The sequence below is a fragment of the Cheilinus undulatus genome, linkage group 19 (assembly GCF_018320785.1).
Source record: "Cheilinus undulatus linkage group 19, ASM1832078v1, whole genome shotgun sequence".
Classification (NCBI taxonomy): domain Eukaryota; kingdom Metazoa; phylum Chordata; class Actinopteri; order Labriformes; family Labridae; genus Cheilinus; species Cheilinus undulatus.
Window position 1 is genome coordinate 9080955 of NC_054883.1, and position 24660 is coordinate 9105614.

Consider the following 24660-nt stretch of genomic DNA (forward strand, 5'->3'; position numbering starts at 1 on the left):
CTGGCAAAGAAGTTGAGCAGCTAGAATCGTACATCTCCCAAAACTCCAGAAACTGGTCTCCTCACCTCCCAGACATTTACAAAATGTTGTTGAAACACAAAGAGATGCTACACAATAGCCTTGTCCCTACTTATTTGAGAGATGTGTTGCTACCAACAATTCAAAATGAGCTAATATTTTTAATGCAATAGTAAAGTGTCACAGCTTTGTTCTATCTTGAATAAAACATTGACTGCAAATCACTGCATTCTTTTCTTATTTACATTTTACATAGCGCCCCAACTTTTTGGGAATTGGGGTTGTACTGTCACTGTGAGAAAATCAGCAATGTTGATTTGAGAGTGATTCCATCAGAGTCAAAATGAAAGTAATTACTGAAGTTAAATTATATTTAGATTTTACTCTCAGACCCTCAGGTACCACAAAAAACTTTTATGCTTGGAGAAGAATATTAATGAGATACTTTTAAAACCCAAAATTTTAATTCTACTTAAGTCAGTGTTAATCAAAGTAACCATACTTTTACTTGACTACAATAATCTTGCACTCTTTCCAACAACCTAATGGGTACAATGAAGCAGGAGCTATTCAAAGTGCAAATACTCGTGTAGCCACCAGGGGGCAGTAAGGAATAACAACTGTGGAGCTGTTATACAGAGGCATTTGCCTCAGCTGCATTTTAAGGTATCATTTTAAAGAATATGTTGCCGTGAAGAGGATTTTGAATCACAGTATATAAAATTTCAAAAGAATGTTCCAAAAAGCAAAAGTTTTAGACTGAATAATGGAAAAGCACTTTATAGATGTCCTGCCATTCATTCCTTTAACTTTTACACACCAGAAAAGCAGAAACACACTGCCAAACACTGTTAACAGTCTTCTATTTCTTCTTTGGCTAAATATCAAAAATGGATGTTCTCAGTTGTTTATTAATATTACTTGTGAATTATTTTGGTGTCCATATTTGTCCAAATATGTAAAGGAATTTTAGAGATCATTCATTGTAGATTCATCTGCTGTATATTTTCAATAAGTTGCTTTTTCTTTCTTGAAGCAAACTTATAGGAAAGTGAGAAATGCCCTCACATTAGCAACAGACTGAAGTCACACCTTCACAATGCATGCTTGTCTCACCAGTGCCCACTCAATATTTTAAAATTAAGATAAACAACTTAAAATCTTTCTGTGGTAAATGAGAAAAGCCATATCTTTTAAGATGGAGCCCTGAGAAGATTTTTAATTTCGAGATTGCATGATTTTCCTGCGGTGTAAGGATCTGATCTGCTTAGGGGACGATTGGAGGCGCTCCCACTTGAGATATATATTTCAATATTTTAATGAATCAAACAGTGATATCCATATTTGGATTTACTACATTTCCTGCACAATCTAGTATAACTACATCTTGTGCTATCTGAACAAAATTAAGATATGCCTATCAGCAAGAAAGAACAATATTTGCATTGAAACCCCTGATGAAAAATCGCCCAGTGTTCATGAGAATCCATACATACTCAGAAAACATCACATCACAATAAACAATGAGTATGTTTACCTGTACCCTAAATAAACTAACCCCTAACCCATAAATGGATTTCTGGAGTTATTTCACTACACAAATAGTCATGTCAGCAGAATTAGTGAAAAAGGTTAGATCATGAAAATTCAGATAATCACACCCAGGTTTTCGCCGTATAATTTGTTTTACTCAGTCCATGTATACGGTTTAATCCAGTTTCTGTCACTCTATTATACATCTGCTTATCAGTAAAGTACACAAGCAGAAAAGTAAAAAGTAGCAAACATGGCAGACAGCAGAGAGAACAAACTTTATGCTCAACGAGGATATGAACGGCCTTGATTTCATAGATGGGAGGAACTTCAGAGGTTGCAAAATACTTGAGACAGTGTCTATCAAAATGTCAGAGGTGGGGCTCACAGGAAGTGTAGAACTGGTTCGATGTCTCTAGAAATCACTGAAGTGGGGTACATGCAGCAAGCTAATTGTGATGACTTTGGGCCTGATTCCCTTCCTCTGTACCCTAAAGCAGATAGACTGGCCAAATCCCATGTCTGTCATCAGGTAGATCCATCTTGCAAAGCTCCAGTCTCAAACACCTGTGCCCTGTCTGAGAACTGACCTGACCAATCGACGTCATTTAAGGAGAACGAGGCAGTAACTATGGGCGGGGTTAAGTTGCACTAGAAGACGGTAGCAATGGCTACTGTTGGAGTAGCTATTAGCTTGGAACTATAGTATAGCAGCAGTTTACAAGAACATTTCTTTATGAAAAAAAAAAACAGCAAAGAACAGCAGATGTTTCTCCCACCCTGCTTTGGCATGGGTCTGCAATAGTTACGGGCAGGGTTTGGTTGTAGTGTAATATATTTAGAAATATATCCCATGCAATGGATAAATGAAACAGTCATCTGGTGTTTCAGGATACTTCTTCTGACCAAAGTCAGGAAAGGCCCAATTACTGGATGGTTTTAAAGATTATCTTGCCAGGTTTTCCTGTTGTGTCAGGTCCGTTAAGAGTGATATTTCCCTCTCTGGTCTGCTTGGAGGATAATTGGAGCAGCTCCGACTGGACACTAAATATTAAACATGCTCAGTATTTACGGTGAGAAATCCTGTTGTGTGGGGGGAGCACCAAGGACAGCCAAATCTGTATGAGTAAAACTGTTACGTCGGGTGGAAGGACAGCCAATCAGGAAGCAAGCTGACCAGAGGAGGAAGCACAATAAACACAGCCATGGCAATGATAGTTAACATGAAGCATAAATTCAGACGGATGTCAGAAATGTCAATTTTGAAATGCTGAAATTGTTTATTTGTCGCTGCAACACCAGAATTTAAACTGCATGTCCTGTAAAACATATCACAAACTGACCAGGACAGGAGCTGGACTAAATTGCAACTTTAATAGATCTAGCAAGTAGCTCAAGAGTAGCCACATTTGGCTTATTCACTCTAAAGGTATGTTTGATCAGGCAAGATTTCTAATTCTGCCAAGTGGAGACTGGTTGTTGGTGAGTGAATCGGTTAGTGAGTTGTGTACTGGGCTGATCATCTTTTATGCACCACACGCTATAAAAACGACACGTTAAATCTATCATTATTTGTCATCGTGTGTGGTGGGGTCTGTCACATTTTCAAAATCGGTTAAGACTGAAAAATCTTTGTTTTGCTGACACACCCTGCTGCTCAGGTGGACAGGCTGAATGGAAGAAAAAAGTCACCAGCCGTTCTGCTTCTTTACATTGTGTACTGATGGAAAGAGATTCAGTTATTGATAGAATTGTTTAAACATGTTTTTTGCTGCTAGAACAATACTGAAATAGCCTGATTGTTCCCAGTCATCAGATAATTGTGGTCATGTAAACATAATCAATGACATCGATATTTTTCTACACCTGTAATGCATATTTTAGAAGCATGATTTAAACGTGTTTCTGGCAAAATAAATGCAGTGTAATAAAAAAGGTAGGTATTTGTGCTTCTGAAGTGATGTAGTGAAACTTTAATGTGTTAAATCCGTTTTAAATGTAGCTAAAATACTAATACAGCATTGCAGATTTGTCAGCAGTATGATTTCAACCTCTTTTTTCACTTTGAAGTAAAAAGGTGTGAATTTCATGCATGTTGTTCACTGATTTTCAGCTTGGGAGCTGTTGTTCCTCCTCATTCTTTTGTACTGTGGGAAGGCAGAGAGGTGTTGGCGTTGGATGAGGGCGCATGCATGGAGCAGGAGAGCTCTCTCAGCCAGTGTGGGTAGGAGGGCACTGTGATGCTGAAGGCTATAATATCCGAGAATTCAAATCAACATTATCATCATCTGAACTCAAGGAAAACCGCTCCACAAACCTCTTCCGCTCAGGCTCCTCCTTTTAACTCTCCTGTCTCAAACTTGAAGATTGGCGGTGCCAGCTTTCATGCAGTTTCTTCCTCTCCTTTCTTTTTACCGGCGACTGAGTAAAGAAAAGAAAAATGCCTTTTAATTTTTATCTTGCACACAACTGGGGCGACTATCCCGAGAGCTTCTGTCAAATACATGCTTTAAAGAAACTGTGTAATGGTCGTTAGTGAAACTTCTGAAACAACTGCAGTAACACCACTGGACACACACATGGACTCGCTGGAACATCCCATGCTACAAGTAAGTTAATTTAACAGAATTACCGCCGATATTTTTCAGTAAATAGTCTGTCATAGTTGTCGAAGTCTGTTTTAAGAAGGTAACCGGTCAGCTTTAACTCACCTGCACACTACCTGTCCACGTCCTGGCACCGGTGAGGGGCTACTAGCTTAAGTTAATTTCGATTACGTAAGCCACAAGAGTATCAGCTCGTGCGTCGCAGTTTTTGAATTTTAACGGTCGATTTCAGTTCTTTGATCTTTGAACGTTGGTCAGGTAAGCTAGTTGAAGTTGTTTATTAACGTTTGCTACCAAAAAACGACATTTACTGCTTAATTATAAAAGTGAGCACATTTAACTGATTTTATTACAAGCGGTTTATTCTAACTTCCAGAATTTTAATTACCATTTCAGTCCATAGTTTATCTGAAGTATTAAGTAAAATAGCTGATAGGCTACCAATAAACATGCGACATTAGCCTCAATTAGAAACCCTGAATTCAACGTTTGTTTCTAAGTTTAACGTTTTAACAACGTTGTAGTGTATAAAGTGACTTTAAATTAGTGGTTCTCAACTGGCGGGTCGTGAACCAAAAGTGGGTCTTAGAGGTGTTTTCAGTGGGTCGCAAATATGTGCTTGGAAAAATGTCATGTGCCCTAAGCAGATGTACTTACATATATTTAATTATCCTCGGTTTTGTGGAATCGTTTACTTGATTCCACAACATATTTATCGTGTTATCTTAGGATAACAAAGCAGTTTTTTTCCAGTGTGTGTTTAAAAAACAGGCTAAATTTACAAGTTGTTAAAAATATGGAAAATATTGATGCACGATATTATAAGTTTGATATTAGTATCTACAAATGTTAGCTTAAAAAATGAATTATCGGTAGTTATGAAAATTTCTGCAGGTATTTACAACCAACATTTTGGCTATAAAATTCTGCCTTTATCAGCTGTAAATACTGACAGAATAAACAAATAAGTTTCAGCTGAAGTCATTTTTTAATATCATCATTTGTTATACTCTAAAGTGGGTTTAAGGATGTAAATACGTTACTGTGTCCATCCTCAAGCTTTAAATTGTGTGTTTTAAGGACTGAAGTTTTAGGGCTGAACTACATTGAAATGTGATTTTGATGTAGGTGTCAGCTGAAATGTATTTGTGGATATTGTGGCATATCAGATGTTGGCAAAAATTCAATATCTTGGAGTGGAAGCCTGAAGAAGATGTACCTCCATATATTTATTTTGCAATGAAACAAGTAAATTTTGGTTGTTTACTCAAGATCTTGACCTATTCTGTTATCTTTGGATAAAAAAGCAAGGATTTCCATGATAAAGTGTTAATTTCTCAACATGGCGAAAATAAAACTTAACATGTAAAAAATATTGATAATATTGATGCAGATATCATCAGCATCGGCATAATTTCGGTATCAACCGATATTAGCTTTTAAAGTGAGTTACCAGTATCTGCAGATTTAAATTGTTTTTAAATATTTACAAATGATATTTATGATGTAAAATTCTGCTTTTGTCAGCTGTAAATATTGGTGAAACGAACAATAAGCTAGTCTAGGCTAGGTCTGCACTAAAGTGAAATCAATTTGTGAATATCGGCATATGGGATGTTGGCAAAAACCCAATATTGTGCATCCCAAATAAAATGTTCATTAGTTTTTGTCACATATTAGTCATTTCTGCCCTCTAAAGGTAAGTCTAGTTTTAGTAGATGAAAACTCTAAAACATTTGACTTCAGTTTTAGTCCATTGAAAGTTATTTTAGCTGATGAAAGTAGTGCTGCATGAAATAGAAATCATTTCGAAGATTCAATTCTTAATTTTAAATGTACATACCAATAATGAAAGTGTTAAAAAAAAAAGTGGCAAAATACAGGCTATTATGCATGTCCTCCGATCTTGCAGTTTTTATAAGTTTGTTTCATCCTGTTTGTTTATGTTTTGTCCAATCAAAAAATTTGAGTGTTTGAAAATTTGGGGAAATTTGGGTTGCTATGTTCTATGAAAGAGGTGGTGGTGGGTCTTTGGTCCAGACCAGTTGGGAGTCACTGCTTTAAATGATTCCTATAAGAGTTCAAAAGAAGTCTAAGTCAAATATTTTTTTAAACAATGACAACACATCATATTTCAATGAGACCTAAAAAAATGATTTTCTGTGCTAAATGAAGCTTTCAGATGAGTCAACAGGGAAAAAAGGGTCTAAAAGTTGAATACTTGGATATGACTGATAAGTAGCTATGTCAACTCACTTGCTGAGTTCATGTCCTTTCTATGAGTACATGCACAGGCTTTATTGTGAAAAATCTCCTGATTTCTACAAAGCTCCAAGTACAGCGTCACTTGGAATTTACACTATAAATATGAGTGACTTACGTCAACATGCATTATGCTATTTCTTCTTGCCCTGTCCAGGTTAAGTAAACATATATTATTTATATTTCTCCAGACTCTCTCTGTGCAGCTCAAAACTATTCTCCATAACTGCTTCTTAGAAAGAGACAAAATGGCTCTCCTCTCTCCCTTTTTATATGCATGATTAACGTGTCCGGGGGGAACTGTTTGGAATAAAAGGCACAATTGAAATGAATTTCTGTTTTTAGTTGCTACTAGCAACACATACTGAATGAGCATTTGAGCTGATTGCATTACTTTTCCAGCCTCTCATCCTATCAGCTTGCATATTCTAGACCACCCACATAATTACTGTGTTTTTATGACACCTGTCATAATAGTTCACTTCACATAAAGCACTGAAAGCTGCACTTAACTAATTGAACAAATAGTGAGGATCTCAATGAAGTCTGCACAAAAAAGGTTTTTTTTGGTTGATTCTGTGTTAAAACTGCTCAGTGTTCTCGGAAACAGTTTCTTGTTGCAGTATTTTTCCTCTCTGAATTAAAGTCACTATGAGGCTGAAAATCTTTCACAGAAATTGTGTGTTTGTTTGAAAACCCTCTCTGTTAGGTCTCAACAACAGCTTAAGGGAAAACTGCAAAGGGACAAACAAAGAGGAGGGTTTGTAAAGAGGAAAGTAGGAAAAAGAGATTGGAATAAATCAAACATCATGAATTCACCTGATTGATTAGATTGAGGGGTGTCAAACTTAAGGCCTGGGAGCCAAATCCGGCCCGTGGTACAGTTACACCAGGCCCACCAGATCATATCGTATTTGGCCCACTGGCATGAAGTCTCCAGATTCCCTCCAGTTTAAAAAGGTAAACTTAACCCTGATGATTTAAAATATCCTTGTTAAGTTATAAAAATGAGAATACATGAAATGTTAAAACAATCAGATAAAACATCAGGAATATGGGACAATAAATTTCTGTTTTTATATTCTTAATTTTGCATCTCACAGTTATGATGCAGAGTTACTGTTTAGACATTTATTTCATATTTTGACCTTTTAAACTCATGATTTAGATTTTTTTCTCACGTTTTGACTTTTTTAGCTCCTTACTTTGACTTATCTCATAATTTTACTTTTTATATCCTCAATTTTAAACTTTAAGTAATACTATGACCTCTGAAACTCAAAATTTTAAAGTTTTTCTCATGTTTTGATGTTTAAACCAATGATTTTGAAATTTATCTCATATTTAGACCAATAAAAATCATGATTTCAACTTTCTATCTCATATATTTGCTTTTTAATTACATTATTTTGACTTTTTTGCCATGTTTGGACCTTTTCAGCTAATAAGTTTGAATTTTTATCTCGGATTTTGAGCCTTTAAACTTATCATTTTGACTTTTTTAAATCTCAAAATCATTTATCATCAATGCTAAAGCTTTTTTTCCCCCATAATTCATTGGTGGTGAGAGGTTGACAGTTACTAGTTAAATGTTGGCCCTGTTCGGCCCTCAGGTTGGACCACAATTCAGGTTCTGCTGTAATTAAGTTTGACATACCTGCATCAGTGCATCAACAAAAAAGGTCCTAACTTAAATAACTGACTGTCTGGTTGCTGATACAGATGTTAAGGATACCAGCCAAACAATAATTTCTTTATGGATTTTTTTCATAATTTTGTAATAGCTAGGCTACAGATGCTAGACACTTAAAAAGAATGCCTGTTAATATTTCGCTGTCAACAACAAAATTAATTTCCTGTTTTTGTATTGATCAGATAATCATCTTATTGGCAAGCAAAACTGCAGCTCCTTATTATTTACTGTGTCATAGCATTATAACTGAATAACATTGGAGTTTTAATTTGCTTTTTAGAAAGGATCAGATGTCAACTTGAGCTTTGAAGAAATCATTCCAGGTCTTTTTAATACTTCAGACACAGACTAATCAGAGGAAAATCTCTTTATTGCTGTTAAAAAATGTCTATTATCTCTTACTGCACTAAATGGAGATTTCTTAAAGGTTATTATCAAAAGATGGCAATGCAAACGGGACACAAATATTTTAATGTTTTTTTAGTTGGAATAAAGCTTTGTCTTTAACAGCTCTTTAATTTTTGCTGTCTATAGTCTCATGGCAAAGGAGCAAGAAGAAAAGGTCGATTTAAAGGTTCAGATGGCAGCACCTCTTCTGACACCACAACCAACAGCCTTGTTCGACAGGTAAGAATTAAGCTGATATTTTTAACAGCATTGTACTCTGGGGAACCCCAGTCCCAAAATTGAGGAAGAACTTCAAGAACTGCTTGTGGTATGTGAGCTTTTTTTAATGTTACTAAAAAATGAACTTCAACACTTCTGACATAGTTAGAGTTTAACAATAACTATACAAACATGTAAGTCAGCGCAAATTTGTAATGCAACTGGTGCTCAGATTCAAGTCCATTGTTGTTTTTAATGATATTTCTGTGGAGCTAGTATGATGTTAGATGACAAAAATCCTTTGGTTTGGTTCGCATTCACACTGCTCTTTCGGTCAAACGGACCAAACTGTCCGAACACCTACAACCTCTGCCCACTAGGGGCACTGTCGCCACCAACAAACGGCGACCAAGAAGAAACGAAGGCATAGAAGAAGACAAAACTCCTTCCGCCGGTCTTTTCTTCCACATAAACAATAAAAAAACACAGAATTTACGCTGTCTTGTGGTTTCTGCTCTTGCATTCCGTCATTATGAGCAGGCAGCAAGGTGGTGAGCTGTCCAGCATGTCGTCCTTTACATGAGATGAATAAATCAGCACGGACTACGACATGTTGCTATGGCTACACAGGTGCCAAGTGAGGTACCGACATGTATTTGAGCCTATAAAATCACATATAAATCCATATATCATTATGCTTTATGCCACTTCCTGCCTTTGGTTCACAAGTTGTTCCGCTTTGCTTTCACACCTCAAATAAACCACACCAGGGTTAGTTTGGAAGCGGACCGAGACCCCCTGTTTTTTAAGCGGACCAGAGTCCACTTGTTTGGTCCCCACCAGAATTCGTTTGAGCTTTCACACCACTCCAAACAAACCGGACTGACAAGAACAGACCAGAGTTCATTTAGAGCAGACCAAACAGCTCTGGTGTGAATGCGCCCGTAGAGGTAAACTGGAGATCCCTTGTTCATTCGGTTTTAGAATCTTTCTAATGTTGTGAAAATATTGGTAATTTGATCATTTTCAGTACAAAATGCTTTAAACAATGCTGTTACTGTTATTTTGATTATTAATCGCATCAAAATTTTTTCCTAGTCTTCAGCTATTTTTTAAAAGCTGCAGTGAGTGTGCTGTAGTTTTCTTGAAATTATATAGGGTACCTTGGACATCATTAACCTGACACGCCAGATGGATTTGTTTCACACATCCATCTGGAAAGCTTCAATAGGAAATGTTTGAGAAAAGGCAGGCTTTGAAAAAAACTTGGAGGGTGATCGGGTGAACATTCTGTCATTCACATCTCTTCGGGCCAATCAGAGCAACAAAACACGTGACGTAGCAGCTATCGAGCTGCGTGTGTGCAGCTACTGAGGAATAATGCGAAACATGGCAACTAGACATGTAAGTACTCGACTTTTGTCATTGTTGAATAGAAAACAACTCACTGCTGTTCTTTGTTCTTCTTTTAACAAAGAAATGTCGTCAAGTTCTGATAAAACTGGCACTTTAGCAGCATCCACACTAATCTCTTCCTCCATAACTGCACCGGCCTCTTGCTGCTGCTTGTTTACGTCACAACTCTGCTGCGCCTGAAAGTACTGCCCCTTGTCGCTGATTGGTCCTGTCACTTTCTAACTGGGTGAAACGGTTCAGATGGGAGCTTTGCAAGATGGATTCGCCGGTGAAAAACAAGGAAACGGGTGTATCCATCTGCTTTGCAAGGTTAGGACATCATTTTTCTTGCCATGAAAACAGCTATTGCTGTTGTTTTGAGCTCTGCTAGTATCATATCAAAATTGAAAATTCTGACACTGTGACAACCATTATTTGTTTCATGTTGTTCCTGTCTCTCTGTGCTGCTATTCACCTTATCTCTGTATCATCTGGTGCAACAGTTTGAGGACAATATAGAGAAGTAAGGTCTCCTCTATCCTCTGGATATTGTTCTGTTTTGGACAAGTTGTACCAGTTTTATTTCTGGCTCAAAAGCCAATAATGACATTTATTGAATGCCCTGACTACAGGAATGTATCACCTCTATGTGTATAAATTCCTGACAGTAAATGCAAACTGGCATAAGAGCCCAGCCTCAGTCATCATCATCTATCAGCGATGAGATGTGTACTGTGGTGAAAACTCTCTGTAAACACCACTGGGCAGAGTATGTTAAGTGGCAACATCTCTTCCGAGCTGCGTCCTCGGTGCTGGGAGTGCAGCAACAACACGGTGCCCTGTTATAAAGCAGACCCTGCAAGGCACAAACTCGCTGTGTCTGGTCTTTGTTGAACAGACCTGGAAGAGACAGGATGAGCAGGGTTAAGGATGTGCGCCCCTGCCTAAATGTTTCTGCCTTTTTTGGAGGAGGTACACATCATCTCATCTTTGGCAAGGCAGCGGCAGAACGACGGGAAGTTGGATTCAATCTGAGCAAGACGGCACCTCCTTGCCTGTTGTCTGCTTTGTCTCAAGGCTAGTTTCAAAACCATCTGAATGAGCTGCTATCATCAGTGGGAGCTACTTAGTGAGAAATCGCCTGATTTTACTGCCACCCCTGGGAGCTCATGCCCATTCCCACAGTCTTGTCCCCTTGTGAGGAGTTCCCCTCCAGACTGAATCACTATGGATGAATTCAATCAGCCTGAGAGTTAGCGACTATCTGCAGTATAACAACACATCCTACTGAAATGAGAAGCCATTAAATAAGACACAGAAAAGGGATGAGGGGAGTGTGGAGGAGTAATGTGTCTCAGGGTCAGTAAGGTCTTTGTATGTGGAGCAGAAATATCCTCTTTTAGATATTTGCTGCAAGAGGGCCACAGAAATAGCAGACCTTCCAGTAACATCTCCTTTGTTTAGATAATAAAGTAAATACTGTTTTTCATTTGTTTTATCGTAACAGTAGCTTCTATCTGACCTTATTTTACTTTTCTAGTCCTCAATCATACTGTCTGTGATTATTTTCACTATTCAGAGAAGAATGAGCAGCAGTATTTAAACTGCTAAACCAAACCCCATTCAGACAAAGTAAAACTAACTCTGCGGTTATCTCACTGCCTATATATCATCCTGTCACATGGCTTTAATCTTGTTCTAGTTCACATTTGTTTTACTGTCTCTAGCACAGTCAACAATCAAAGTTTCTGTTTACTGAAGCATATCTGCATGACTGGATGAAAGATTTTGAAATGATCTTTCGTATATTTTGTGTAGTTCTATCCCATGTCTGACCTATTATGCCTCACAGTCCTGGCTGTAGGCGTCTGACAGAAAGTTATGGCTTGACAAGGTCCCCAAGATCGATCCATGTTAGCCTCAGGCATCATAAAAATGAATTTCCAGTAACAGTATATAAACAGCTCCTGAAAGACAGAATTACTCATGCTGCTACAGATAGAGGCCAGAGGGCAGACAGTGAGTAGGTTGAGAGAGAAAGGATGAGAGACGTTCCCTGTGGTCGTAGTCTGATGCCCAAGGGAGTAAGGAGGAGGCTGGGAAGGGTGGAGGTCCAGACCAGACCAGAGCGCTCAGCCGTGGGAGTAGGGAGGTCAGTGTTGAACCCAGGCACAGCTCTCCATTGACAAGTAAGAGGGGCAGGACTGTCAAAGATTTGTCGGCAAACTTCAACATCAGGTGGATGGTTTATTTTTATTTATGTGGAGGCAGTACAGTTCAGCAGTGTAAGCAAAGAGATTGTCTAACTGTTGGAAAACATTTTGTGATTTGTCGTTCACGATCCATTGCCATTGTTTTGACCTTTCATCATAGTTTCAGTTCTTTGCATGACTTTCTTTTTGCAGTTGTGACACACATGTCAACACATTTATCTCAAGGTAAAAAATGAAATAATTCAGCTCTAAGTTAAAAACAGCAGATGCAACTGTTTGTCTATCTCTGATAGCTGTATTGTACAGCAGAGATTTAGTATCATAAAAGTTTCATATCACATTTATATTGGCCCAAATTATCACAGTTATCTAAGTCATCATGGGGTTGTTATAATGTGCTGAAAATTTTAAAAATTACTGTTATGCTTCAATAAATTTACCAAGTTTTATATATATAAAAAACATAATGAAGATTAGCAACAAAGTTCACTAAGTTTTTCTTGTCTGTATAAACATTATAGCTGCACATTATACCTGAACGGACTTACGTCTGCATTAATCGGGATATTTGGACTCAGCAGAGATCCACACTGTTTCCTAGTCTGTGGATATATATTGATATCTGGCCACAAATCAAGTTTCCTGAAGTTTATCTGGACCTGTTTTTAAGAACACAAAGAAGAGCCTGGAGGCACACATCAGCCTGGTCTATCCATGAAGGATGTGAATTAATGCTGAAGTTTTGTGAATACGAAGCCTTAGATCAGTTTATTCTCTGTACTGTAACTAGTTATTAATCTGCTTCTTGCTTTAGGTAACTTGTGAAAACATCGCTATGTGGTTTTTGAACGTGCTCGTAAAACTTCAGGCTGTAGCCTATTTTGAAACGAGATCAGCGCACTCAGGATTTCTGACATAATCTAGTTTGATTTTAACACCACCTGAACTCTTACTTTATTTTAAATGTGTCGAATTCTCACAGTACAGCTCTAAACTTTCATATTTTGTCATATAAACTGTTCTAGATTAAATATATTCACATATTAATGTGCCATTACGACTCTAAACATTTCTGTACACGTATTCCATCAGCTGATGATTTGTACTGACAGTGGTTAACATCATTAATATTAAATTATTTTTTTAAAAAGCACTTTCAGCTGAAATAAAGCTGTTTAATGTGTATTCCCTGATTTCTGTCGTTCATCCTTTCCTACAACTCAGCGGCTGGACCAGCAGACTCACGCTGTCTGTGACTTCACATGCTTTTACTGCCTGCCCACCAAGTGAGGGCATGGGTGTCTGTGGAAACGCGAACTATTTTGGGGTTTAGCGTACCAAACCATACCAAACCTTACTCAATCAAACCTGACCCCTGATGGAAACAAAGCTTATATGTCAGCCCTGCAATTGACTGGTGGCCAGACCTGGGTGTACCCTGCCTCTCGCCCGATGATAGCTGGGAGAGGCTCCAGCCCCCCTGCGACCCCGAACAGGATAAGCGGTATAGAAAATGGATGGATGGATGGATAAACATTACAATATTTACATGTAAAATGTAAACATATACACTAAAATGAATTTGCAGTAAAAAATAAATAGTTTAATAAGGTTGTTCAAATTTTCAGAACTTAGTTCCTTTTTTGATATCAGGCTTTAAACAACACAATAACTGAGTTTTAGGTTTGATAGTATGGAAAAATACCAATGTTTTAGGCAAAGCAGACACGCTGTATTTTTAACCCAAAGCTGCTGCAAGTGTGGAGAGACAGGTAGAGAAAGAGAGTAGGAGAGAGCATGTAGTGTTGTGCGAACAACACAAACTAAGCAGAGAGTGAGCGCAGATAGTGACAAACAAAGCAGTGATATGCTGTTTTCAAGATTTTGTTTGATTCCCGTTAGAGGTGCAGATATTGTGTTTTTGTGCTCCACCTTCTGTCGGACAGAGCAGAGCAGAGAAATTGTTTTTCTTTACAGCCCAATCTGTGGAATTCTTTTCAATTCACCTCTCAAACTGCCATGGATGGGGTTGATGTTGGACAGTCCGGGAAGTATTTACAAGGGTGAACAAGTACTCAGCTTATCATAATTACCATAAAAAAATCATATACATCAAACACATAGCTGCCGGTGGCCCACTTCATTTCCTGTGGTGTGATCAGTACTTCCAATTCCAGATCTGAATGAAATGACAAGAGATGATTATGTAACTGAGGGTTATAATTAACCTTATGAATATAAATAAAACATCAACACAGAGCTCTGTAGTATCAACAGTCCAAACTTTACTCAGTCATCATTGTTGACTCTTCCACAGACCAAGACACACAACTCAGGAGAAAAAAAAGCTAACATGTGACTCCATGATGATATCAGACGCTTTATCGACATGCTGCTCTTTCCTTATACAGCTTTTCCTCTCTCTTAGTTGTTGTTAGCTTTGATGGTGGTTTTAAATCTGGCTTGACAAACGTCATCAGCCTGCTGACACCTTCTCCTGGCACAAAATTTAATAAGAGCTGACTGGTGCTAATGGGTCTCTTGAATTGTATGTCCCTTGTGAGTTACCACAACTGCTGTTAGCAAGTCAGTTCTTACTGCAATCCAGCTCACTGTGTTTGAGCTGTGACTGAAGAACTTATATCTCACATTTGATGCTTAATCAGTTGAAATACTGTAGCTTGTGCACTGTGGGCAAGTAAGGGAATAATACTTGAATAATGACAGCCACATCAAGTGCTCAAATACTCATACCCATCTGTAGTACTTACCATGGTGAAGCATGGTAATTAGAAACTGTATAGCTAATGATTAAAGTTTAAAGTTAAACTGTGGGAGGATTTTACTGTGGTTATTGTTGTCAGGAACTGACTCAGTCAGTTACTGACTGCTCTAGCTGGATTCAACCGCCAGTTAACATAGCTTTGCATTGACTGGAAAGGGAAAAAACTAGCCCCACTTTTTCCAGTGTTAACAGATACATCAGCAAAATACATTATCTAAATTTGACACTTTAAGTTTAATATAAAGCAGTTTTGATGATCTGATGATACTGGGACTGTAAAGCTTCCGCGGACTTCCTCCCTGTCTGCCTGCAGTTCCTTTACTTTATCAGTTCAGCAGCAGGTTTTATCCTGCTTAATGGTGTCTCTTTGCATGGAGGAGCAGATTGTAATGCAACATAAACACTGTCTGGTTCAAAAATGGTGTAGCTGGCTTCACTGAAAGTCTTCAATGGAACAGGGAGCATCAGACCAGCTGATAGACTGGTGCCATACTTTCAAGCCTACGCTGTTTGTTGTCACACTGCCCCCGTCACTGTCACCCTCCTTCAGTTTCATCACAGTGAGTTTTGGTTCATTTTGAGATCTGGTTTGCAGAGTTGACAGCCTGCCTTGTTGTTGCTCCTACTGCTTTTATTATGGAGACCCCAGGATGTCACTGTCCAAGACCTTACTAACTGCATTGTTGTTTCAAGGTCCTAATAAATAACTCAGATATACACGATCTTTATTACTTGAAGTAATAAGGTTGTTACCTTTTGACTGATTAATACTGTTTCCACCTGAACCTAAACTAACCAGCTTCTGATTGTAAGGGTATGCTTGGCTTTTTACCATTAGAGTGGTATTTGATGTTTATTTTAAACTCTTACAGGAAGCAGGCAGACATGATTTCAGAAAAGGTAGACTTGTCTTCAGCTTAGATCCTTCCCTTTTGTATTTTGTTAACATGCTGGAAACCCAAAAGTGCCCATGGGTGTAAATGTGATTGATTGGCCATCTGTGAAGTTGTAGTGTGCTTCGAGAGTCTGCCTAATGCATCCTGGGAAAAAATCCAGCACCCCACGACCCTGAATAATAATAAACTTTCTATATATAGCACATGTCTAAAAACAGAATTAACAAAGTGCTTTACAGAGAGTGAGAACAAAGCTCAGATCATACAACAGAATAAAACACAAGGGAGCCAACAGCCCAAAAGAAAGGCTACAAAAGAAGGGAATTTAGGGAAAAAGCACACTGACTTTAGAGCAGAATTTTTCTGTCAGTGATAAATATGTAGTCACTGTTTGTTTCATGGCAAAGACAGTCTGGATAAGGATGCAGTTTTACTGTCTGGCTCTTTTGATTAGTTTTTGTTTAATAGATGGTCTAATGAAATCATCTTTCATAAACACTTGATCAAAAAAGGCATTTGACGAAACAAAAAAAAGAAAGCAAACATCATGACTGAAAGAATGAGCACAGGCAGGAAATTGAATGACAAATCATCTCAAAGCATCAAATATAAAAGATTTAGAAGGCTCAGTGGAAAAAGGAGACTTTCACTGCATGAGAAATGATACACATTAACACTGAGGATCTGATTTACAGTAGGTTTAACTGTTATTTGCATACTGTAACTCACAGAGTGTTATATCATAATTGACCTCCCACTGCTTCCCACACTCGTTATGTTTATGTAAATGGTTGCACCAGGCTCTGTATCGCCCACCTCCCTCTGTCTCTTTCACCTCCCTCTCCATATAACAGCGTGTCATGATGTCAGCAGCTTTTCCTCGGCACATTGTTGTATTTCAGCCCTGTCTGTCTGTACATTTAGACTGGAGAAATGGATTTGGTGATGAAAGGCTGTCTGGGAGGGTGTGGTGAGGGCAGGAAAACCCTTCTCGCTCTCCCACTGATTGCTGGCATTTGTCCTTTTCATCATCCTTTTTTTCTCATCAAAGTGGAGAGAAGGGGTGACGCAAAGAGCTCATTTATTGACTCATACTTATCAGATTTGGCATGCATGACTTTTTATGTAACCCATGCTGTACTGTAGTCTTATGGAGAAATTGCCCCTGGAAATCTTGGAAAGGTGGAGCATAGCATTAACCCTGTCTGAACTTTGAGTTACACATGTCGTAGTTTTCCGACAGGAGATGTTTCTGTAGAGCCATATGTGCTTTCTGGCATCAAACTGCAATGATGCATGAACTTAAATGATTTAAATGTGGAAATTTTCAAACTGTGGCTTTATCAGCCACAACAGAAGCACCACAATGCCATCTAGTGGGCATATTAAAGAAAGCAGGTGTATAAATTGATTATGATAGTGCCAATGTAACAAAATTAAACTACAAAATAAGATTTTTTTCTTATATCTTAATCTCTCTAAATCTAAGAGACGCCATAACTTTAAACATTTTTTTTGCAATGGGATACTTGAACAAACCCTTGAATTTTAATTAAGCACCATAGTTGTGCATGCTTTTTTGTTTATAAGAAACATATAAATAGCAAATATTTTAGAGGGAGAAAACACATAATTAAGAAAAATAGCGTTCACAGTGTTTTTCACGTTGCCCCAGCCTGCTGCATAAATACAAACACTCATTTCACATGGCACTGAGTTGATGCACAGTCCCTCTGGTGGACCACATTATTATACTAGTATCTGTTAGGAATGAAAGTCCTTTATTCTAATAATTCCCATCAGACTGCTTCTTCAGACAACATCATAAAGATTTTTTTTTAGCATGGCACAACCTACTACCAAAAAACACACTGCAGTTACTTCACACTTTTTGTGATTTATCACACTTTTTAAGAAGTGGGAGTTTGTAAGCCATGAGCAATGAAATGTGCAAGTGTTTTGTACTTGAGATGAAATGTAACTGTTAATTTAATTTCTTTATTTACTTTCCTATAATTATTGATTATTTCTTAAAATGTTGCCAGCCTTTTTCTTAGTTATTCATTATTTGTTAGGCCAGTGAAATCAGAAAATGGTGAACATCTAATGGCATTTAATGAACATCTAAGGGGAAATTAGAAGATCCCCATCAAGCTGAGTAACACTATAGATATTTTAGGGATGCACAGATGCATTGGTTTAACATTAGCATGGCTATATCATCCCTTTGACAGGCATCAGCCATCAGAATTATTTGAGTATGAACCAATGCCAGTAGCAGATTTAGGTAAATGAGTGTAATGCTGGCATTTAGCACAAGTTACAGCTTGTTTCATCGATTTATTATCAGAAAATCCAACCTGCTCGACCAACTTTGATCCTTTCTCTTAGTAAAACATGAGAGGCTAGAAAAGCACTCAGAGAGTGCAGACCTCCGCCATCAGCCCTATCTCCCAATAGTGAAGAATCTTTTAAAAACATTCCTGGATCTAGACAGTAATCCAGATGACTCCCAAAATCTAATTCACTGATTACTCCCTCCCCAGTGGGGTGGAGACACAGTGAGGCAAAGCATTGGCTTCGCTATGTGTGGGCTGTCATGGCGGAAGCACCCTTGGTCTCACCGGACGACTGGAAGTCATGGCAGAGGGTGAATATTCCTCTATTCCTCCCAGCATTGAGAGTATTGTTGCTACAATTCACTGTCTTTCTCTCTGTTACACTCTGACTTCTCTCCTCGACTGGGCGTGTGTCCTTCAAAGTCCAAAACTTTGAATAAGTTTCAGAGTTCACTCCCAAAATCTAATCAGTTCTTCTTATGCCATTTCTGACATTTCCTGGAAATTTCATGGAAATCCGTCCATGACTTTTTGAGTTATTTTGCTAACAAACAAATGAGCAAACAAACAAACGAACAAACCCACCCAATCACATAACCTCCTTGGCGGAGGTAAAAATCAAAATTTAGTCTTTATATTAAATGCATTTTAGTTTTAGTCACATTTTAGCCATTTCTATCCTTTAGTTTTAGTTAATGAAAACTCAAAAACATTTTAGTCTAGTTTTAGTCAATAAAAATTCCTTACATTTTAGTTCTTCATTTTCTTGCCTGAAGCTGGTACCAAGTCATGATGGTGTGTTTTATGCGCCCTGCCACACCTGGCCCTGCTTTCCACAGCTGAGAGGTAGAATAGCTACAGATGCGTTGTATTTTGACACATTAACCCACAGTGAAGTATTATGGATTTTAAATGTCTGACAAAAACTATTCCTCTATTTTTGGCTACTCTTAGTCTTTCTCTCAGAACAAAAGGCTGTCGAGGAACATTTCTAGTCATTGTTTTAGTCAACAAAATCGACACTGATGGTGGGAGTTCTACACTAAAAGGAGTAATGGAAAAGAATACCTGCATTAGCTATACTGATATTTTAAAGATTGGTATCAGTATTTGCCCTGGTTTTCACAATTGTAGCATCTCTAGTTATTTCATTTTTATCAACAATGTTATGTCTGCCTCAATGGTAACTACAAGAGAAGCTTTCTTCTCATGAACCACCAAAATTCAGGCAAAACTTCACCAGGCAGAAAAATCGCTGCCCAGATCAGCGGATGAGTTTTACTGCAGATTAGGATAATGATTTTAATACCATAATGAAGAAATCCGACCTTCAGTTACTTATACAAGTAGAGGTGGGCAGAGGAGCAGGAGGCCACTGCAGCAGAGGCTGAAGCAACACCAGCCAAAGAGGAGAGGGGGGAAGGCAGCTTGTATAAAGAACAGGCAATTAAGTAACTGTGGATTTAGCCTGCAGTTTTGACAATCATGAATTGTTAAGCACTTTTTCACTCTCTGAATGATTGACTCATGGAAGCCTGCTGTGTACTTACATTTAAACACCTTTCAGAAGTGCTGATCAGGCTTACCCACAAGACTAACTGCCTGGAAAGCTACAAGCCTTTCACATTCTGGTTGTTTAAGTATTTGAACAGTTTAAGCAAGGCTAGAATTCTTTTCACCTTTCTACTGCAAAGACGGTCCTGTTTTAAAAACAGTCTGACTTGTAGCAGATTTCCCCTTTACTGTTTCTTTTGTCCCTCAAGTTCCAAAACCAAAATAATTCCATTAGCTATGAAAACCAGAGGTGGAAAAAGTGCCAGTACTATTGTACTCAAGTAGAAGTACAGTTACTCTGGTTAAAATGTACTTAAGTTGGACTAAAAGTACTGGTCTATAAATCTTTCATGTGTTGTGAAATCCAAATGGCTGGTCGTTTTCATGTCGTTGGCAGAAACCTCCTTGTTGAGGCTCTTAGTGGTTATTTTTTACCTCTGCCAAGGAGGTTATGTGATCGGGTGGGTTTGTTCGTTTGTTAGTTAGTTTGTTTGTTTGCAAAACAAAAAGTTGTGGACGGATTTTGATGAAATTTTCAGGAAATGTTAGAAATGGTGTTAGAAATGGTGTAAGGAAGAACTGATTGCATTTTGAGAGTGATCTGGATCACCGTCTGGATTCAGGAATTTTTCAAATGATTCTGTACTATTGGGAGGTAGGGCTAATGGCAGAGGTCTGTGTAACTGAGTGCTTTTCTAGTTTACTCAGTAGGCTAATCAATGATTTTAAAAATGTAATTAAGTACAATGCTCCACTCAAAATATATTTAAGTAAAAGTAGTGATTTTAAAAACTACTCAAGAAAGTACAGGTGTACGAAAAATCTACTCAATTACAGTAATTGTTTAGTGACTCTTCACCCCTGCATAAAACACAAAAAAGCTAGATTTTTGGGATTCCTAGCCTGGGGCGTTGGGTCTTTTAGGTACTGCAGGTAGGTCAGAGGCTATTTTCAATAACTAAAATGTTTCGTGTCAGATTTTGTATGTAAAAATTTGCAATGATTTTTTTCTGAAATAATGGTAGGAGTCTTAAAACTTAAACCTGTTTCATCAGTTAGGTCACTCCTTGTCAATTAATAAATAAATCATCACTTTTCTATTTATTTAATCTTTATTTGTTTGTTATTTTTGTTCTTTGTTTTTTATACATGATATATGCAAACTAGAAATTTTAGAAACATCACAAATTGCTCTGCTGGTGTCATAGAATCATGTTGTTTACAAACTACATTTTATAAACTTTAATCAGAAGATGGATCCATTTAACGAATTCTCCTCCTTGTCTACTGCCTCTGTGATTGATAGAGATTGTCCTCTTGGTCGTGGTGGCTGACAAAATGTAATAATAGATGTGCCTTTCTTTGTTGATTTATTGCTGTTTTTATGGAAAAGTAGTATACAGTTCTCAGTTACACATAATGGTAAGAAGGGATGCACTTTTTTAAGTTAATGACAAGACTGACTTTGAATCTGCATCCAGAATACATGATAAGTGAATAGACACCGTATTCACCTGTAGACATTTGTTCCCGCTGTATTTTTAAAGCATCAGCAGCAGGTGAGTGATAATAACTTCTCAAAGCAGGGACAAGCTCAGATAGATTACCTGATAGATGAGATCTCCCTCTCACTGTAAGCTACACCCGTCTCTGTTTATAATGATGCCTTTCCATCACAGCAGACACACGTCAACTGGTGAATTATTGGCTGTGAACTGAAGAAGCTTCAATGTTGATGAAAGAGGGTGCCAGATTTACGTTGGGCTGAGCATCTGTCACACCAAGCGGGAGATATATAGATACTGATACTATCGCTGATGAGCACGAGGTTTCATGACAGGAAACATGCCATCTGCACTGTGCCTGCATGTTACAAAAACAGCACTGTCATTTATAAGCCTTACATTTGATCATGTAGTATGGTGTTTCAGTAAAAACTGTAAATTGTAGAGGCCACTGATAAAATAATGGTTGTAGAAAAGCAGTGTTTTGCTTGTGAGGTAGCTTTAAGAAAAATATGCGTCCTGTTTTCTGCTTGTGTCCTGATTCAGCACTCTTTTTTATGATTTGAATGCCAGATCATTTCACCCATTGTTCATGAAGTTGTACATTAATTAAAAAGTGGGAGTTGTGTCCACAGCCCCGACACAAAGTCAGACATATCCCCTGTTTTGGCCTGTGCCAGGTCTGTGCCTAGTCATTGATTTTGTTTGTAATTTAATGGACAGGATTTTTAGGCACAGCCAGAAGAGAGGATTTAGAATCTGGGGACCTCAAAATGTCATGTCTACTTTTTGAAGATGATTATTGGCTAATCCATGCTAGGATCTCCAGCAGGCCCTGTGTGCAGGCGGTAAGTTGCAGAGTCCAAAGAGGTTGGCGCCATTAAGTCTGAGGCCATGATTCTCCACCGGCAAACAGTAGCTTGATCTCTCTGGGTCAGGAGTAGGGGTGAATCCCATTTCTACTCTTTAACTCTTAGCCCTACCCCTTTGTCTACCCCTTCCCCTTAAAACAGAGGGGTAAGGGTCAGGGGTGAAAACATTCCCCTAAGAAATGAGACACCACTTAATTGCTGTCCATCATCACACATTGCTGATAAACAGTGAATCATCGGAGGTGACAATAAAATTTCGACCATCTTGTTCATACTGTGGATCTCCTTGTTGATCTTCTCTATATATTTATACAGTTAGTAGCCCTGGTTTGCATGTGTACACACTGAAAACACAAAAAACTCCCATCCCTAGTAGTAGTTAAAGACTGAATATATGAGATAACACAGTTCCAAAACTAACTAACTTTATTTTTTCATGACAAACTAAAGTCACTGTGTGGCTTCTCCATACATACCAGCAACACTGACAGAGTGTGTGTTTCTTCAGATGAGACAGGCTGTGCTTTACTTTATAAAACTGTTTTGGATTCCTCAACTTCAAAGTTAGTGTTGTGCAATATTAAGATGAACAAGAAGGTTGGCTGGGCTCTGCCTTTAGAGATAGGTTAAAGAGCTCAGACACCAGGCACACAGATATCTCCCTTTTAGAGGTTTTACAGGGATGTCTAACTGGGAGGAGATCTAGACCCATAGCTTGCTAGAGGGATTATATGTCCCGTCTGGTCTTTTGACTGCTTAGGGTTCCCCCAGGAGAAGCTGGGAAAAGTTGCTTGGGAGACTGAGAGTTTGCTAACATATGAATATGAGCACAGTGGAGCTTGTGGGTTTTTTTTTTTATACTCACAGTGGTCAGTAGAGTATCAAGATGAGCTTGGGTTCAGGTATTGGTGGTCATGCACAAGGCCTGCACTGTTTGCTGCACTTAGTGAACAGAGCACATGCATTTTGCAACATTACAGCAATGTCTCAATTTTGTCATTATAAAATAATCTCGTTGGCAACTATTTGCCAAGTTAAAAAATGATACCATTATTTCCTTCCCGATACGATTCCGATACCAAGGTGTTGGGTATCGGCAGATACCAAGTACTGATCCAATACCAGTCTGAACTTTCTGAAATGACTGTTCAGACTAGAAAATTTTTTAGACCTATATTTGACTCAGAACAACTCAACAAATAGAATCATAATGTACAGCATCTCTGTGACCCTAAAGTTGTTTTCCTGCTGATTATTGAGTTTTGCTGCGAAATATTAAAATAACAATAATACAGGGAGCTGCATCACAGGCTCTCTTTATTTTTCTCTTGATTTAATACAAACTTTATTGCACTTTTCCAAATACAATATAAAACTTACAACTTGCATATTAACAATTGTTGTATACAGATATGTCCTAAATGGATACAGTTGTATAAATCATCAAGTGCATTGATCTCTCTCTCTCCTTTCTGCCATTTTGTGCAGCATCAGTGATTATGGAACAGCCTGCTATTGGCTGACAGACACTCACAGAGAGAAACAATATGGCAGTTAGCATTCGAGCTAGCAGTAATAAATGATCATAATTCGATTAAAATGGATAAAAAGAAGTTCAGTATTGGGTTTACTGGTGTGGATTTAATCATTAAAGTCCCCAAAAAACACACAAGTTCCAGGCTCGCTGAAAATGCTGCCGCAAAGATTCAAAGGCATCAATAGCGTCAATGGGAAAACACAACAGCTAGCTCAAGTGGCAACCTCCAGTCCTGAAAAATGAAGCCAATACAGAAGTGCTAAAAATTGCTATACCCCGAGTGTCCACTTGAGGCTGGCTGCAGGAAAACCGGAAGTTCCGTCTGCACACATGTTAAACAGCCAGCTTTGACACACAAAATAAACTGGTTTACAGCCTGGTTCAAAACACCAAACGTGTCTCATTAGCTAGTGTTTTATTGTGCTCCCACTGTACGGGGGGTGAACTTTTTTTGTACCACGATCGTTTGGATTATATTTAGGATAAACCTCACTTCATGGGGATTGGCGCGTCTCATTTGATTGACAGATAGCTCAGCAGGCAGAGGCTCCGTTTCTGTCAACCAGAATGCTAGCTAGCAGGCTGACGGGAAGTCACGCTTAGTGGGCGGGCCGTTAGGTTGATCTAAAGTTCGGTTGAGACTGTGATTTCAATATGGAAGCATCCATGAATTGGCTTCAAAAGCCGTTCGAGCCCGCCTATTGTAAGCAGACGACTGAAGTCACACAGGGTTTGTCCAAATCTATCTATAGTCCATGGGCTAGCTTCAAGAGAAAAAACAAGTAAGATGCAGCGGTTTACAGTTCAAAAGTTCTTTAGCTTTTTATAAACTGTGTCACTTCTTGT

At 38.3% G+C, this 24660-nt stretch overlaps 2 protein-coding genes across 4 annotated transcripts in view; one reads left to right on the plus strand and one right to left on the minus strand.

Annotated features, from left to right (window-relative positions):
* hacd1 (3-hydroxyacyl-CoA dehydratase 1) overlaps positions 1 to 4293 on the minus strand; it is an 83960-nt gene extending 79667 nt beyond the window's left edge. For both annotated transcript variants that reach the window (XM_041813935.1, XM_041813933.1), the window contains exons 1-2: positions 4263 to 4293; positions 3869 to 3972 (exon numbers count right to left, since the gene is read on the minus strand). The gene's annotated coding sequence lies outside the window, so the exon portion shown is untranslated. The remainder of the gene's footprint in view (positions 1 to 3868; positions 3973 to 4262) is intronic.
* cacnb2a (calcium channel, voltage-dependent, beta 2a) overlaps positions 3888 to 24660 on the plus strand; it is a 100505-nt gene continuing 79732 nt past the window's right edge. The window contains exons 1-2 of one of the 2 annotated variants that reach the window (XM_041813930.1): positions 3888 to 4160; positions 8647 to 8739. In XM_041813930.1, coding sequence (XP_041669864.1) covers positions 4077 to 4160; positions 8647 to 8739 — 177 coding nt within the window. In that variant the 5' untranslated portion in view covers positions 3888 to 4076. The remainder of the gene's footprint in view (positions 4161 to 8646; positions 8740 to 24660) is intronic. The other variant, XM_041813929.1, reaches the window with a different exon arrangement.